At 40.6% G+C, this 18,593-nt stretch overlaps 1 protein-coding gene across 1 annotated transcript in view; it reads right to left on the bottom strand.

The window, feature by feature from the left end:
* Positions 1–4,938: 4,938 nt before the first annotated feature.
* Positions 4,939–18,593, bottom strand: part of cwc15 (CWC15 spliceosome associated protein homolog) — a 93,359-nt gene continuing 79,704 nt past the window's right edge. Inside the window, exons 6-7 of the mRNA XM_043691483.1 lie at positions 14,006–14,112; positions 4,939–5,651 (exon numbers count right to left, since the gene is read on the bottom strand). Of these exons, the coding sequence (XP_043547418.1) occupies positions 5,522–5,651; positions 14,006–14,112 (237 nt within the window). The 3' untranslated portion in view covers positions 4,939–5,521. The remainder of the gene's footprint in view (positions 5,652–14,005; positions 14,113–18,593) is intronic.

Raw genomic sequence — 18,593 nt, 5'->3', positions numbered from 1 at the left:
GTATCCAAATGGCTAGTTGTCCCTTTATTCTGGGATCTATCTTTACTAACCAGCCTGCCATGAAGACTCTTGTTGAACACCTTATTGAAGTCCATGTAAACCACGTCCACCGCTCTGCCCTCATGCATCCTCTTTGTTACTTCTTCAAAAAATTCAATCAAGTTTGTCAGATATGATTTCCCACGCACTAGGCCATGTGACTATCCCTAATCAGTCCTTGCCTTTCCAAATACATTGAAATCCTGTCCATTAGGACTCCCTCCAACAACTTGCCGACCACAGATGTCAGGCTCACCGCTGTATAGGTCGCTGGCTTTTGCCAACCATCTTTCTTAAATAGTGGCACCACGTTAGCCAACCTCCATTCTTCCGGCACCTCACCTGTGACTATCGATGATACAAGTATTTCAGCAAGTGGCCCAGCAATCATTTCTGCAGCTTCCCACAGAACTCTAGGAAACACCTGATCACGTTGTGGGATTTATTCACTTTTATGCGTTTTAAGACATCCAGCACCACCTTCTCTCTAACATGGACATTTTTCAAAACGTCACCATCTATTTCGCCACTTTCTACATCTTCCCTGTCCTTCTCCACAATAAACATGGATGCAAGATACTTAAAAGTCTCCCTTACCTCCTGCAGTTCTACACATAGGCTGCCTTGCTGATCTTTGAGCGGCCGAGAGTGTGGTGCCGGAAAAGCACAGGTCTTGCAGTGTCCAAGAAGCAGGAGAATCAATGTTTCGGGCAAAAGCTCTTCATTTGAATGCTTTTTCCTGAAACATTGATTCTCCTGTTCCTCCATGCCTGATCTGTTCTTTTCCAGCACCACACTCTCAACTATAATCTCCAGCATCTGGTGTCCTCACTTTCGCCTAACTGATGTTTGAGGGGCCCAGTTCTCTGGCTAGTTCTCCCTTTGTTCTAGATTCTCCTTAACCCTATTTGCCAAAGTTATCTCATGTCCCCTTTTTGCTCTCCTGATTTCCCCCTTGAGTGTACTCCTACTGCCTTTGTATGTTCTAAGGATTCACTCAATCTCTGCTATCTATACCTGGCATATTCTTCCTTCGTTTTCCGAATTAAAACCTCAATTTCTCTAGTCATCCAGCATTCCCTACACCTACGCACCTTGCCTTTCACCCTAACAGAAATATACTGACGCGTTATCTCATTTTTGAAGACTTCCCCTTCTTACAGCCATCCCTTCACCTACAAACATCTGTCCCCAAACAACCATTCTCCACAAATCCATCCTCTCCACACAATTCAGTTATTACAAACTCAATTCTGTTTTTAACCTTTGCAGAAGGCAATGCAGAATTCTAGACAGGCAGAGAACAATGACAGTATCTCTCAACTATAACAAACTGTCAACAACTGATCCAATGGGTAGGAGATCTTGTTCCAAGAGTCTGCAGATAGTGAAAATATGAGACTTCTGAAGAACTGGTGATCTATATTGGGATAGCTAATCTGCTTCTCAAAACATGTATTGGAGGTCTTACATCCGAAGAATCAGACTTCTGTCCTAGCATGTGGCTGAAAAGACGACAGCAAAAAACGAGAATCCAGAGATAATATATTCCTGTTAGGGTGAAAGGAAAGGCTGGCAGGTATAGGGAATGCTCGATGACCAAAAAAATTGAGGGTTCAGTTAAGAAAAAGAAGGAAGCATATGTAAGGTACAGACAGGATAGATCGAGTGTATCCTGAGAAAAGTATACTCCTACTGCCTTTATACTCAAGAGGGAAATCAGGAGGGCAAAAATGGGACGTAAGATAGCTTTGGCGAATATAATTAAAGGAGAATCCAAAGGGTTTTTACAAATACATTAAGGGCAAAAGGGTAACTAGGGAGAGAATAGGGCCCCTCTCCTCAAAGATCAACAAGGCGGCCTTTGTGTAGAGCCACAGAAAATGGGGGAAATACAAAACGAGTATTTTGCATCAGTATTTACTGTGCAAAAGGATATGGAAGATATAGAATGTAAGGAAATAGATGGTGACACCTTGCAAAATGTCCCTACGACAGAGGAGGAAGTGCTGGATGTCTTGAAATGCATAAAGGTGGATAAATCCCTAGGACCTGATCAGGTGTACCCTAGAGCTCTGTGGGAAGCTAGAGAAGTGATTGCTGGGCCTCTTGCTGAGATATTTGTATCATTGATAGTCACAATTGGCTAATGTGGTGCCACTGTTTAAGAAGGGTGGTAAGGACAAGCCAGGGAACTACAGACCAGTGAGCCTGACATCGGTGGTGGGCAAGTTGATGGAGGGAATCCTGAGGGACAGGATGTACATGTATTTGGAAAGGCAAGGACTTGTGGGCGGCACAGTGGTTAGCACTGCTGCCTCACAGCGTCAGAGACCCGGGTTCAATTCCCGCCTCAGGCGACTGACTGTGTGAAGTTTGCACGTTCTCCCCGTGTCTGCGTGGGTTTCCTCCGGGTGCTCCGGTTTCCTCCCACAGTCCAAAGATGTGCAGGTCAGTCGGTGTGGACTTGTTGGGCCGAAGGGCCTGTTTCCACACTGTAATGTAATCTAATCTAAATTAAGGACAGTCAACATGGCTTTGTGTGTGGGAAATCATGTCTCACGAACTTGACTGAGTTTCCTGAAGAAACAACAAAGAGGATTGGTGAGGGCAGAGCGATAGATGTGATCCATATGAATTTCAGTAAAGCGTGCGACAAGGTTCCCTATGGGAGACTAATTAGCAAGGTTATATCTCACGGAATACATGGAGAACCAGCCATTTGGATACAGAACTGGCTCAAAGGTAGAAGACAGAGGGTGGGGATGGAGGGTTGTTTTTCAGACTGGAGGCCTGTGACCAATGGAGTGCCACAAGGATCGGAGCTGGGCCCACTACTTTTCATCATTTATATAAATGATTTGGATGTGAGCATAAGAGGTACAGTTAGTAAGTTTGCAGCTGACACCAAAATTGGAGGTGTAGTGGACAGCGAAGGAGGTTACCTCAGATTACAACAGGATCGTGACAAGATGGGCCAATGGGCTGAGAAGTGGCAGATGGAGTTTAATTCAGATAAATGTGAGGAGCTGCATTTTGGGAAAGCAAACCTTAGCAGGACTTACATACTTAATGGTAAGTCCTAGGGAATGTTGCTGAACAAAGAGACCTTGGAGTGCAGGTTCATAGCTCCTCAAAAGTGGAGTCGCAGGGATTTAGGATAGTGAAGGTGGTGTTTGGTTTGCTTTCTTTTATTGGTCAGAGTAGTGAGTACAGTAGTTAGGAAGTCATGTTGTGGCTGTACAGGACATTGGTTAGGCCACTGTTGGAATACTGCATGCAATTCCGATCTCCTTCCTATCGGAAAGATGTTGTGAAACTTGAAAGGGTTCAGAAAAGATTTACAAGGATGTTGCCAGGGTTGGAGGATTTGAGCTATAGGGAGAGGCTGAACAGGTTAGGGCTTTTCTCCCTGGAGCATCGGAGGCTGAGCAGTGACCTTATAGAGGTTTACAAAATTATGAGGGGCATGGTTAGGATAAATAGACAAAGTTTTTTCCTGGGGTCCAGAACTAGTGGGCATAGGTTTAGGGTGAGAGGGGAAAGATAAAAAAGACCTAAGGGGCAACGTTTTCACACAGAGGGTGTTACGTGTCTGGAATGAGCTGCCAGAGGAAGTGGTGCAACATTTAAAAGGTATTTGGATGGGTATATGAATAGAAAGGGTTTGGAGGAATATGGGCTGGGTACTGGCAGGTGAGACTAGATTGGGTTGGGATATCTGGTCGACATGGACAGGTTGGACCAAAGGGTCTGTTCCCGTGCTGTACATCTTTATGACTCCATTACTCTATAACTGCTTGTGTTGCTCCTCCTATTCCTCTTCAGAGGTGCAAGTTTGAAACTGCTTTCAGTCCATAATGAAAAGGTTACCACATGGAAGCATAGATTAAGATAAGTGAAGTCAAAGACAAATAAATTGATTACTGAGAAGTTGAAAATAAGCTGTCAAAAAGTAAGAGCACATTCTTGGTACTGCTCTGTGAACCAACCTTAACTTGTTGAAAGCTTTTAGCCCAATAGTTTCATTGAACAGGAATGCTCAAGTGTTCTCTCATCTGTTTGACCCTGGAGAGTTTCATGTAGCTCAAGCAAAAAAGTGCAATGTTTGTCCAAAATCAGAAATCTGGTTTAAATTCTGACTTTAATTGGGAAATTAAGCATTTAATGAATTACCTAACAACTCAATAGGATTCCTCACTCACTTGCAAACCCACCTCATTTAAACTCAGAAGTGGACAATTAGATTCCTGACCCAGTCAATTCTTAGGGCTAAAACAAAATGCCCACACCTTCACAAATCCTGCCTAGTAACTTGCTGACAATCATATTTTTCAACTTTTGGTAATTCAAAATTAATGTTTATGGTTCCTTCAATGTTACTATATCTATTTAAAAAATAAGCTCAGATTTATTAGTCTAATTTCGTAAATAAGATCTCAAAATTCCCAGAATGATCGTAGTCACTCAAACTCTAAAGCACAAAATATCCTTTGGATTACAAAGACATCATACAATAAACCAAAAGATTGTATAATATTGGATAATACAATTGAGTTTGCAGATATACAGTGGATTTCACAGTCAATTGTTCAAGATGCTAAAACTACAACTTAACAATCTTGAGCTGTGTTGCTTACCTCAATCAACTTTCTCAGTTAACTTAAAAGGTACTCAATTTACTTTTAACAAATCTATGATGGATATCCTTGATCAATCATGCTGTTTCAGATAAAAGTATATTTTATCCTGCTGATGTTAATACTTCACGAAATCTTAAAGTGTGGCACACAACAAACTCACAGTTTAACTTGTATCAATAATTCACTTTGTTTACAATGATAGTGCAATTTTAAATTAATGTGATTTTAATAATAAAATTTATTTTAAAAATCAGGATAAAGTCAAGTAACAAAATGTTTTATTCCTTACTTAGTAGGTTGCAAGATGGAAATTACATCCTTAAAGCCTGTACTACACCAACAGAACTGCAATCTATTTTTTAACACACAATGGTATTGCTCATAAGCTCAGATATTTACAAGATGTTTCAAGACACACACAGGTCTTTGGACCTACTCAGAAAAAAAAACAGCATATGCAAATCATATTCTAACTACATCAATTAAAAATCAATTGAATTTTCGTTGTCAGAAAAACACTCAGTTGGCATCTCATACTGATGCAATACATGGCATGAAAAATAGAATGCAAATTCAACTGAGTTTCCTTCCTCTTAAACCACAAAGTTCTTGATTTCATCTGTACAGCAGCAGGATGCAACAAAATAGAAATCAGGTGCTTCATGAAGTGCATCATCGTTTCTTAATATCTTGATACCTAAGAGCAGGACTGAAAGAAACTTCGAAGCTGATGTTAATTGTCTTAGGTTTAGCTGATACGAGATCCACGGAAACAAATAGAGAATAAAATAGAGTCCTCGGAAGGGAGAGATAATTATTTCTGAGACTATTAATGTTAATTATTTGATGTACTTTTCCATGAATTTCTTGTGGAATTCTGAACGAAGTGTATCATTCACAAATCTTTTATCCCTCTTTGACTCATCTAATCCTTTCGCACAGTTCTTGAACACTACATCGTCATCCCACCTAAAAGGAAAACAGAGTTACATTATGGCATTAATGACCTAGATACAAAACACCTTAAGTTTTCTTTTGTTATTCATCACCGTGGGAGCTTTCATGGAATGACACGGGTTAACTGAAATTCATTCCTTCCCAAAATTGGCACATTCTCGTCACAGTAATGTGCACAACTTAAAAGATTATCCCCGTTTTACTATGCAGTCCTGTTAATATTGTTGTACACATTTTATAATGAGTCTTTTAAGACAGAATTATCACTTTTCAATGATATTTTCAGATAGTGAAGTGGAAATATCAGTCTCAAAACATAAACGTTGCAAGAACCAGCATGGTACCTCCATTTAGCAACATCAGTATGCCTAAATTGAAGTACATGAACAACAAAATACGGGAATTCAAATCATGGAAACCGTTGTACATAACTGGTTTGCAAGCTGCTTCAAAGGCTTTTCCACAACAGAAAACATGATGTGTAACTACAACGCTATTTCTTAAGTTCACCCATTAGAAATGTTAAATGTATCAATTTTGTTCTGAAATGAAACAAGTTGTAAAATTACAACTCAATGACACCTGTGAGGAATGCCAGAACTAGCAAATTAAACTTTAAAGGAAGTTCAAAGCAGATTAGCACAGACTGTGAGATCATGTAGCTGTGCATGGCACCACTGTTCTAAAAGGAATACTGTCATGAGGTTACTTTTCCACCTAGGATTCAACAGAAGTTCCTATTTGTTTCCTTTGTTTGAACAAGCACCACTCAATTTCAATGCACCAAAGCACTATAGCCAACGAAGCATTTTACAAGCGTAATATATGTAAATGCAGAGGCAAATTTATGCACATAAGCTCTCACAAACAGCAATGAATGAATTATCGATGAAACTGCTTTAGCGGTGATAACTGAGTGATAAACACTGGATTGGGAACCAGGAAATCTTGTGGCTCTGCAACAGTGGTATGAGATCATTCACGTCCACCGGTAAAGGGCAACAAGAGCCTTGATATAAAGTCTTAACTGATGGACAACCTTTGAGTAGATTCAGTACCAAGTAAGTGCTGAACTATCAGCTGAGACGATGTATTAAAGTCTTTAAAGCTCACTCAATGAACTGTAAATTCTGGTAATAGTGGTCATTTATGCCATAAATGAGGAAATAATTAAATGGTATTGCAAATTAATTGAGCAGAATGAAAAGGCGATTCAAGCAGGGAAATACATGATGAAGATAGATGATATTCATCTTACCTTTCTGGACAAATAATGGTATATCATTAGACAACAATACATTCAACACTGCTGTAGATAAGAAACTAATCTATCACTGAAATCTATTGTTATATCCACATAGGGCACTGCCTGCAAGTCTGAATGTGTATCTTTTCTTTCAGATCCTAGTGCACCTAGGACTATACATTTTAATCAAATTATTGTACAAAGGTTTTCTTTAAAAAACAGCTGAACTGCATAACAATAAAATCATTTCATGGTTCAAATACTTAGCTCCAAGAGTTCCAACTTCAAAGTTACTTAAAAATAATTCAGCTAAAAAGTATATCACACCAATTTAATTTATGACAATTTTATTTGATTTAGAATGCAGTTGCTACCACTATGTTCATTGCAGCAAACGCATAACTATCGAATCCTAGATATAAAAATCTTAGCGATTAAGTAGTTAATTTACTCATCAACCTATTCAGCATTATGATACAAAATTGTCAATGCTTGCAATGAAGATTACTGAATATCAGAAATATCAAAAAATAAAACTGAAGCATTTGCAACAATCTCCAGCCAGAAGTGCCAAGTTAATGATTCATCTTGACCTCTTCAGAAGGTCCTCAGCATCACAGCTACTAGACTACAGCCAATTCAACTCATTCCACATCATATTAAGAAATTACTGAAGTCGTTGAATACTGAAGTGGCCACAGTAGTACTGAAGGACCATCTCCAGAACTTGCTATATATCTAGCCAAGCTATTTGAGTACAGCTACAACACTGGCATCTGCTCACTAATGTATAAAGTTGCCTAGCTATGCTCTACAAATTCAATCACCCCATGAGTGTACGTATTCTCGATCATTAGTTAAATGATGGAAGGAGTCATCAACAGTACTATCAAGCAACATTTGTTGAGCAATCACCTCCTCACTGTTCAATTTGAGTTCCAACAGGTCTTTCAACTCCTGAGTTCATTTACAGGCTTGGTTCAAGTATGGACAAAAGAGTTGAATTCCAAAGAGGAGATGAGACTGATGCCCTTGATCAGACAGCATTTGATCAAGAATGGCATCAAGGAGCTCCAATCAAACTACAATCAATGAGAATCAGGGAAAACTGATCTCTGGATGGATTCACACAAGGGAATATGGTTTTGGTTGCTGAAGATCAGTATCTCAACTCCAGGACATCATTTTGCAGTTCTTCAGAGTCCTGCCCTGGGTCCAACCATCTTCAATAGCTTCATCAACGATCTTCTCTTCAGTATAAGTTCAGAAGTGGGGATGTTTGCCAATGATGTACAACGTTCAGCACCTATTTGCAGCTCCTCAGGAATCAAAGCAATCCATGTCAAAATGTAGCCAGACCTAAATGATATCCAGGTTTGGGCTGACAAGGGGCAAGTAACATTTATACCACACAACTGCAAGTAATCACTACTTCCAACAACAGAGAATCTAAACATCATCAACACATTACGGGGCTACGAGACCAGGTCTGAGGTAAGGAATCTGCAGAGTATAACTTATCACCTGACTTCCAAAGTCTAGCTGCCTCCTACAAGGCACAAATCAGAAATATAACAGAATACTCACCACTTCCCTGGATGAATAAGTCTTTAATAACACTCAAAAAGCTTGATACTATCCAGGAGGAAGCAGTCTGCTTGATTGATCTAGATTTAGTATTGTGCAATGAGTCGGACTTTATAAGAGAGCTTAAGGTGAAGGAATGCTTAGGAGGCAATAATATGATTGAATTTACTCTGCAATTTGAGAGGGAGAAGACAGAATCAGAGATAACGGTATGACAGCTGAATAAAGACAACTACAGAGGCATGAGGGACAAGCTGGGTAGAATTGACTGGGAGAGAAGCCTAGCAGGAAAGACAGTGGAACAGCAATGGTAGAAGTTTCTGGGAGTAATTCAGGAGACACAGCAGAGATTCATCCTGAGGAAGAAGAAGCATTGTACAAGGAAGATGAGGCAACCATGGCTGACTAGAGAAGTCACGAATAGCAAAAAATCAAAACAGAAAGCACATAAGACAGGATTCTTCGCAGTGTGGAAAAACAGAGGGATCTTGGGGTCCACGTCCATAGCTTCCTCAAAGTTGCCATCCAAGTTGATACGATTGCTAAGAAGGTGTATGGTGTGTTAGCTTTCACTAGCAGGGGGATTAAGTTTAAGAGCTGTGAAGTTATGCTGCAGCTCTAAAGCCCTGGTTACACCACACTTGAAATATTGTGTTCCGTTCTGGTCGCCTTATTATAGGAACGGTGTGGAAGCTCTAGAGAGGGCACAGAGGAAATTTACCAGGAAGCTGCTTGGACTAGAGGGCATGTCTTATGAAGAAAGGGAGCTGGGGCTTTTCTCGTTGCAGTGAAGAAGGATGAGAGGTGACTTGATAGAGGCATACAAAATGATAGAGTGAATAGCCAGAGACGTTTTCCAAGGGCAGAAAAGGCTGTCACAAGGACGCATAAGTTTAAGGTGATTGGAGCAAGGTTTAGGAGAGATGTCAGAGGTTGCTTCTTTACACAGACACTGGTGGGTACACTGCCAGCAATGGTAGTAGTCAGATACATTAGGGATATTTAAGTGACACTTGAATAGGCACCACGGATGATCGTAAAATGTAGGGTATGTCGGATAGTTTGATCTTAGAGTAGGATAAAAGGTTGGCACAATATGGAGGGGCGAAGGACCTGTACTGTTCAATGTATAATGTGGCAAAGGGCAGTGGGAAACCAGAGGACTGGGAAGGCAAAAGTGCACATTGGGCCACTGGAAAATGACGCTGGAGAGACACTAGAGAGGAAGAAGGAAATGGCTGAGGAACTGAATAATTACTTCGTGTTAGCCTTCACGGTGGAAGACATGAGTAATATCCCAAAAATTCAAGAGAGAGGGCAGAGCTGAGTATGGTGGGTATCACCAGAGAGGAAGTGCTCGACAAAATGAATGGTGTGAACGTGGATAAATCACCTGGACCAGATGGACTACACACCAGAGTTCGAAAGGAGATAGCTGAAGAGATAGCAGAGGCGTTAGTGATGATCTTTCAGGAATTACTAGAATCAAGGGCCCCAGAGGAATGGAAAATTAATAACATGACACCCCTGTTTAGAAAGGGAATAAGGCAAAAGGTGGAAAGTTGCAAACCAATTAGCCTAACCTTGGTCGTGGGTAAGATTGTAGAATCCATTGTGAAGGATGCGATTTCTGAATACTTGAAAACGTATAGTAAAATAGGACAAAGTCAGCATAGTTTTATCAAGGGGAGGTCATGCCTGACAAATCTGCTGGAATTCTTTGAGGAAAAAATGAGCAAGTGAGACCAAGGAGAACCAATGGATGTTATTTACCTGGACTTCGAGAAGGCCTTTGATAAGATATCACACAGGAAGCTGCTGAGTAAGATAAGGGCCCATGGTGTCAGAGGCAAGGTGCTAGCATGGACAGAAGCTCGCTCTGAAAGCTTGTACTTCTAAATAGACCTGCTGGACTATAACCTGGCATTGTGTGGCAGAAAGCAAAAAGTGAGGATAAAAAGGTCCTTCTCAGGTGACAAGTGGTGTTCTGCAAGCCTCAGTGTTGGGGCCACAACTTTTCACTTCATACATTAGCGATCTAGATGAAGGAACCGAGGGCATTCTGGCTAAGTTTGCAGATGATACAAAGATAGGTAGAGGGACAGGGTGCATTGAGGAGGCAAGAAGCTGCAGAAGGATTTGGACAGGTTGGGAGGGTGGGTAAAGAAGTGTCTGATGGAGTGCAATTTGGGAAAGAGTGAGGTCATGCACTTTGGTAGGAAGAATGGGGACATGGATTATTTTCTAAATGGGGATAAAATTCAGAAATCTGAAGTGCAAAGAGACTTGGAAGTTCTAGTCCAGGATTCTCTCAAGATAAACTTGCAGGTTGAGTCGGGAAGGCAAATGGAATGATGGCATTTATTTTCACAGGATTTGAATATAAAAGCAGTGATGTATTTCTGAAGCTCTATAAGGTTCTAGTCAGGCCACATTTGGAGTACTGTACTTCTCAGGAAGGATATACTGGCCCTGGAGTGTGTCCAGAGAAGGTTCATGAGAATGAGATTCCTGAAGAAGGGCTTATGCCCGAAACGTCGATTCTCCTGTTCCTTGGATGCTGCCAGACCTGCTGCGCTTTTCCAGCAACACATTTTCAGCTCATGAGAATGGTCCCAGAAATGAAAAGCTGTATATATGAGGAACATTTAAGAACTCTGGGTCTAAACTCGATGGAATTTAGAAGTTTGAGGAGGGATCAAATTGAAACATACATAATTCTGAATGGCCTGGAGAGAGTAGTTGTTGGGAAGATGTTTCCATTGATAGGAGAGATTAGGACCTGAGGACATAGCCTTAGAGTAAAGGGAAGATCTTCTTAAACAGAGATAAGAAGACATTTTTTCAGTCAGAGAGTGATGAATCTATGTAATTCATTGCCACAGAAGACTGTGGAGGCCAGGTCATTGAGAATATTTAAGACTGAGATAGACAGATAGATTCTCTCGAGTATTAAGGGAATCAAGAGTTACGAGGAGAAAGTGGGAAAATGGGATTGAGAAACTCATCAGCAATAATTGAATGGTGGAGCAGACTCGATGGGCTGAATAGCCTAATTTCTGCTCTTATGTCTTAAGGTCATACAAATGGTTAGTATGCAATGGCTCTTGCAGTTTGTGATAACATGTAAGCACTGCTTGAGGATTAAAAATTAGATTAGGAAACAGAAAGTAGAGATAAAAAGACATTTTAAAAATAGGTAATTATGATTATTAGTGTGCTGCTAGATCAGTGCTGGGGCCACAGCTATTTATAATCTATGCTAATGTTTTTGATAACATAAAAGACGAGAAGAGTTATGTATCTAATTTTGCTGACAAAGCAATGTGAGAATGTGAGCTGAGAGGACAAAACAGAGGCAGAGGCTGGTATGGAGAGGAAAAATGAGAAGTTTCATTTTGTTAATGCAAACCGAAAAGATATATTTTAAAAATAGGTCTGAAACTTTTAAATATTGACATTCAGAGATATACAGATATACTCACACAAGGAATACAAAGTTACCACACAGTTATAATTTGTAGGGCAACATTGTCCCTTATTGTAACAGGAGTGAGTACAAGAATAAACAAGCTGAAAATGTGTTGCTGGAAAAACGCAGCAGGTCAGGCAGCATTCAAGGAACAGGAGAATCGATGTTTTGGGCACAAGACCTTCTTCAGGAAGAAGGGCTTTTGCCCGAAACGTCGATTCTCTTGTTCCTTGGATGCTGCCTGACCTGCTGCGCTTTTCCAGCAACACATTTTCAGCTCTGATCTCCAGCATCTGCAGCCCTCACTTTCTCCACAAGAATAAACAAGCCTTGCCACAATTGTAAAGGACTTTGCGAGACCACATCTGGAATACTGTGCAGAGTTCTGGTCTACATTTCTAAGGATGGATACATTTAGTTAAGTAATGGACATTAAAGATTCATTAGATTATTCCAAGGCTGAATGGATATATTAAGAGACAGAGTAAACAATAAAATATATGCTGGAGCTTGGCAGAATCAGGACTAATCTAGTTGACACAATAAGGTGGACTCAGCGGTTGCTTTTGCTGGCTGGGAAGTCTAGAAAATGGGGATGCAGTTTAGATAAGTGTTAATCATTTAGGGCATAGATGAAGACATTGAAGATTGTAGATCTTTGGAACTTTTCATCTGAGAGATATGGATACTTCATTGTTAATGAAGGCTAAGACATACAAGATGTTTGGCCTCAAAGGGAATCCAGGTATATAAGGCACAAGTCCCTACTTGGAGTTGAAGCAAAAGATTAGTCATGATCATAGTGAGTGATAAAATAGGCACAAGGGGCTCGTGATTTACTTCTGTTCCTAATTCTTAAATTTTAAGAGTTTCCTGGCCCGTAAAGAATTTTATTCTACGAGATTTGAGTTTTGTGAAAACAACTGGATACAGTAGAATCTATGAGGAAGTGGGGACTGCAGATGCTGGATTCAAAGTTGCGAAGTGTGGCGCTGGATAAGCACAGCAGGTCAGGCAGTATCCGAGGAGCAGGCAAGTCAACGTTTTGGGCATAAGCTCTTCATCAGGAATTTGGTGGGAGGAAAGGCAGCTGAGACTTAAATAGGAAGATGGAGGGGGTTGGGGGGTGGGGGAGAAAGTAGCTGGGAAGGCGATAGGTGGGCGGGGGGTGATAGTGATAGATTGGAGTGGAAGGTGGAGTAGATAGGTGGAAAGGAAGATGGGCAGATAGGACAGTTCAAGACGGCGGTGCCGAGTTAGAGGGTTGGACCTGGGATGAGGTTGGTGGGAAAAAACATAAGGAAACTGTTGATGTGGTTGCGGAATGTTTCAGGGAACACCTCTAAGTTCATCATACCAAACAAGCCCTGAGGCCAACCACTTCAACTCCCCGTCCCACTCTGCCAAGGACATGCAAGACCTGGGCCTCCTCCACTGCCAAATCCATGCCACATGATGACAAGAGGAAGAATGACTCATCTTTCATCTTGGGACCCTTCAACCACATGGCAGCAACGTCGATTTCACCAACTTCCTTATCTCCCCGCGCCACACCCCACCTTTTCCCAGATCCAACCCTCCAACTCGGCACCACCCTCTTGAACTGTTCTACTTACCATCATCATTCCCACTAAACACTCCATCCTCCCCTCCTACCTATCACCATCATGCCCCCCCCAGCTGCCTTCCCCACACCCTCACATTTATTTCTCAGCCCCCTTTCCCCTACCCCACAATATTCCTGATGAAGGGCTTATGCCTGAAACATCGACTCTCCTGCTCCTTGAATGCTACCTGACCTGCTGTGCTTTTCCATGCCACACTTTTCGACAGTGGAATAACATATTTTACTGAAGGTAAAGGAAAAAAGTACTGCCACTGACAATATCATAAAAGAGAGCTACGGAAAACTATATAGAAAAGTTTTAGCATAGGGATAGAGAACATTAGAAATACATTTCCATGTTCTATTTTTATAGGAAACAAACAGTATATGGCTATTCAAGCAGTAATGAGAATTTCTGTTAAGAGACTATTCTAAATGATTGTCTTTCACATTACCTCCGCTTCACTTTGAAGTTTGACTGTCCAATGAGATTCAGTAGAGGGTTTCCACTAAGTATATTTTCCATTCTAATTCGTTCCTCCTCAGCTTTTTGTTCACGCTCCTATGGAAGTTATAAAATCAGTCATCTATGAGTATTCACAAATCTGTCATTCATGGATAGGTTAATTTTCTACAGATCAGATATTCGGCAAGAACATTTTTATCTCCAAATGCAAGGAAAGGGAGTGTTCCAAGTCAAACTGCATAAATTCTTTCAATTTCTCAAAAACACAATGGAGGTTTTCTAATTCACAATAATTAAGACACACTTTTGGTACTTTAGCTGTTTTTCACAAATTCCTATAACCTATGAGTTGTGTTTTGCAATGTTACAATTACAAAACATTTTATTGCACTTTTATATGTGCAGCTGCCTCTGTAAATCAACCTGTCCTTGTCACTTCCTCAGCTAATATGAACTAGGCGCTGACCAAGCAGCAAAAGTTGAGATTATGCTTAAAATTTGGAATTCTCTTTTCAAATTGAGAAAATGGATGAATTGCTCATTTTAAAACTGATGTTGATAAGTTTTTTTGACCAGAAGTATGAGAAAAAGGAGGGTTTATGAAATTAGTTTGCAAATCTACTATCATTCCATTGAATGGCAGAGCTAACATAGAGTTTCTTTTGTTCCTATGGTTTTTTGGCTACATTTTGATTCAGGTGCAGCAGTGGTGCCATTTTGGCAATGCCCATCTGACTTTGTGAAAATTCAGGCACTAGACTCCTTAACCAACAGCTGTTACTTTTCCATATCAAACTACCAGAACAAATTTTTAACAACTTTTACACGGTGGCACAGTGGTTAGCACTGTTGCCTCACAGCGTTAGAGACCTGGGTTCAATTCCCGCCTCAGGCGACTGACTGTGTGGAGTTTGCACGTTCTCCCCGTGTCTGCGTGGGTTTCCTCCGGGTGCTCCGGTTTCCTCCCACAGTCCAAAGATGTGCAGGTCAGGTTAATTGGCCATGCTAAATTGCCTGTAGTGTTAGGTAAGGGGTAAATGTAGGGGTATGGGTGGGATGCGCTTCAGCGGGTCGGTGTGGACTTGTTGGGCCGAAGGGCCTGTTTCCACACTGTAATGTAATCTAAAAAAAATGTAATTGGCCTCTGAACTGAACAATATAGAGATGATTTTTCAAAATATAGCGTCCAATTTTCCCTATAATTCCAAACCTCAACAGAATATATGAGATTTCACAACAAGGCCTTTGCCAAAAAGGAAAGAGGGGGAAATTTGAGCAATGTTATTTGTCAAAAACATAATTTAGATCGTAAAACATCAAAATGATAATGAAATTGATTTCAGTGCACAATTTATTCATAGCTATCTGAAAATAGTCCCTTTTTATATCAAGTTAGTTGTCTTAGAAAAATATGTACGTACAATTTGGGCATTACAGAAAAAGACACTTTGCCAATGCTCTTCATCAATATTTCAATACAATGCATCATTTTGTTTCAGTATTACTTAAATTCTGTACTACCAAATGACTAAAAATGCATTAAATTTTGTTTTAAACCAATCATTTTTTAACAATATCAATAGAATCTCTTCAAAAACATCATATACATTGGGTTTGATCCATGTTCCACAAATCCAAGTTCTGATCAACTGAAAACGTTCAAGGTTTTCATGCACACCATCATTCATTGTCAACTAATTTCCCAACAAAAAAAAATGTTGGGAAGAACTGGTTAGTATACAGTTCCCTTGTTTTCCTTTCAACTTTCCTAAATATTAGTGCTGTGGAATACTTCAACATTAAGGAATGACTTCTTAATCAAAAGAACTTTAGTGCATCTGAAAAGTTGTCAGGACTTCTTTTGAAATCCTAGGATGAACCCACCCCCCCCCATTAAGTCCTCAAGAACAGGTCACTTTGTTACTTTGTACTGTCGTTACTTTCTTCAATACAGTTAATTTGGTTACACTGATACAAATGAAATATTGTTCCCAATTTTAGAATAGTTTCCTTGGGATGGCTTAACTAATCTTTTGCTCTATAGTAAACAATGATGCAATAAGGGTTCTCGTGGCATTTTGAATCAAAAGTCCATAAGACTTAGGAGCAGAGGTAAGTCATTGGTTCCTTTAAAAAAAATTATCTCAGCTTTGAATGTACTTAACAAAACAGTCCAATCAGCTCTCTGCAGTAAGGAATTCCACATATTTACTATCCTCCAAGAAAAAAAATCCTCCTCATCTTAGTCTCAAATATGACCTTTTATTCTGAGATTATGTCTTCTAGTTCTAGACTCTCCAGCAAATGGAACAACCTTTCCACATCAAATCCCTTCAGAGTTTTGTATGTTTCAATGAGGTTGTCTCTCATTCACCGAAATTCCAATGAATCCAACCTACTCAGCCTCTTACCATAAGATATTCCTGCTATACCTGTTATATTCTCTGGAATGCCTGCAATGGCAGCATGTCTTTCCTTAGATAGAAGACACAAAACACAGTTCACAGCACTCCAGTAGTTTTAGCAAAACCTCCCTGCTTTCACACACTAATTCTTTTGAAATAGAAATCAATATTCCATTTGCCTTCACTATTACAGTTGAACTCGGGACATCAGCTTTTTGAGATTCACAAGCAAGGACTTCCAGATCTCTCTGCTCTGTAGCTTTCTGCAGTCTTTGTCCATTTAAATAATATGCAGTTCCTCTACTGTCCCTGGCAAAGTGTGGGCTGTGTTTAAATGCCACTTGTATCAGACATATGTTATAGTATATCTGAAAAGGTTGATTAAAAATATTGAAATGCTGATGCAAAATACTGTAACATGTTGCCACTTCCTTATTTTTCAGTAATATCAACATTACCTACATTCGTGAGGCACACATTGCTCTTGGCCACTCTACTTTCCCTAATGTAACTAATTTTTGAGTGTTGATTTTGATATTCCTGGCCAGTTTCTGTCCTCTCCCTTTAATCTAAATATTGACAAAGTTATTCAGTATATTAGTTTGTTCACAATATTGAAGGTGTCAGTTTTGAACATGATACACCTTTTGTTCCTGAATATAATTGTAAAATTACAAGTTACTTTTCATTCTCATTGGTGGTTCCAACAGCAGTTTTGTCACTTTTGATGATTTGTAAAACACTTCCTCTCACAACTGAAATCAGCCATACCTAAACTTATCTGTTTCAAAGAAGTGTCATATCAGACTTTTGCTTTTTAATTAAGCTTCTCTTTCAAGGTGCTGCCACACCTGCTGAGTTTTTTTTTAAATTCAGATCTCCAGACTTGCAGTATTTTGCTTTTGATATTTTATGTTGGTATATCTAAGGCAGATGGGACACCAACCTGAACTTTCTGGTCAGAGGTAAGGACACTACCTCAAGAGCCCTCAAGGCCTGCTCAACCTGGTATTCCCAGGAGATCTCACTGGTGCACAGAGAGCTCCTAAAATTCAAAGTTTGGGTGAAGATTTGTAGCTCGGGTGCTCGTTGTTGTGGTTCTGTTCGCCGAGCTGGAAATTTTTGTTGCAAACGTTTCTAGGTGACATCCTCAGTGCTTGGGAGCCTCCTGTGAAGCGCCTCTGTGGTGTTTCCTCCGGCATTTATAGTGGCCTGTCCCTGCCGCTTCCGGTTGTGTCGTCTGCAGCTTGTCGTCATACTGGCCAAGGGACTCAATTACAACCACAGGGACGCCAAGACAGCAGACTTCCTAGCAGCACTAGAATGCACACTCAGGAACAATGGACTGACAGAAGAGACACAACAAACAGTGAGGCAAAGTATCGTATCCCTGATAACAAGGAAAAGACAAACAAATAACCTCAGCACCAAGGAGAGGGAAGCACTAAAATCACTAAGAAACGATAAGAACATAATCATACTACCATCAGACAAAGGCAGAATGACGGTCATCCTGGACAAAGCAGAGTACACCCAAAAGGCACAACAACTATTTGCAGATACCAACACCTACCAAAGGAGGGAGTTTGACCCCACCCCACAGCTCACCAATAGGATAAATAACACATTGAGGGATCTACAAAAAAACGGACAGATAAGTGGGCGGCACGGTGGCACAGTGGTTAGCACTGCTGCCTCACAGCGCCAGAGACCCGGGTTCAATTCCCACCTCAGGCGACTAACTGTGTGGAGTTTGCACGTTCTCCCCGTGTCTGCGTGGGTTTCCTCCGGGTGCTCCGGTTTCCTCCCACAGTCCAAAGATGTGCAGGGTCAGGTGAATTGGCCATACTAAATTGCCTGTAGTGTTAGGTAAGGGGCAAAATGTAGGGGTAGGGATGGGTTTCGCTTCGGCGGGTCGGTGTGGACTTGTTGGGCCGAAGGGCCCGTTTCCACACTGTAATCTAATCTAATCTAATCATAACCAGGGCGGACATACAAAGAATGAAACCTGAAAGCAACAACACCCCCAGATTCTATGGACTACCTAAAGTGCACAAACCAGTCATCCCACTCAGACCCATAGTATCACTACCAGGGACACCATCACACAAACTGGCTAAAGAACTACAACAGAAACTGAAATACCTGATCAGCAGATCCAGACACTCTATA

The sequence above is a fragment of the Chiloscyllium plagiosum genome, chromosome 6 (assembly GCF_004010195.1).
Source record: "Chiloscyllium plagiosum isolate BGI_BamShark_2017 chromosome 6, ASM401019v2, whole genome shotgun sequence".
Taxonomy (NCBI): Eukaryota; Metazoa; Chordata; class Chondrichthyes; order Orectolobiformes; family Hemiscylliidae; genus Chiloscyllium; species Chiloscyllium plagiosum.
The sequence above is the reverse complement of the archived record's forward strand: the minus strand, read 5'-3'. Positions and strand labels throughout refer to the sequence as shown.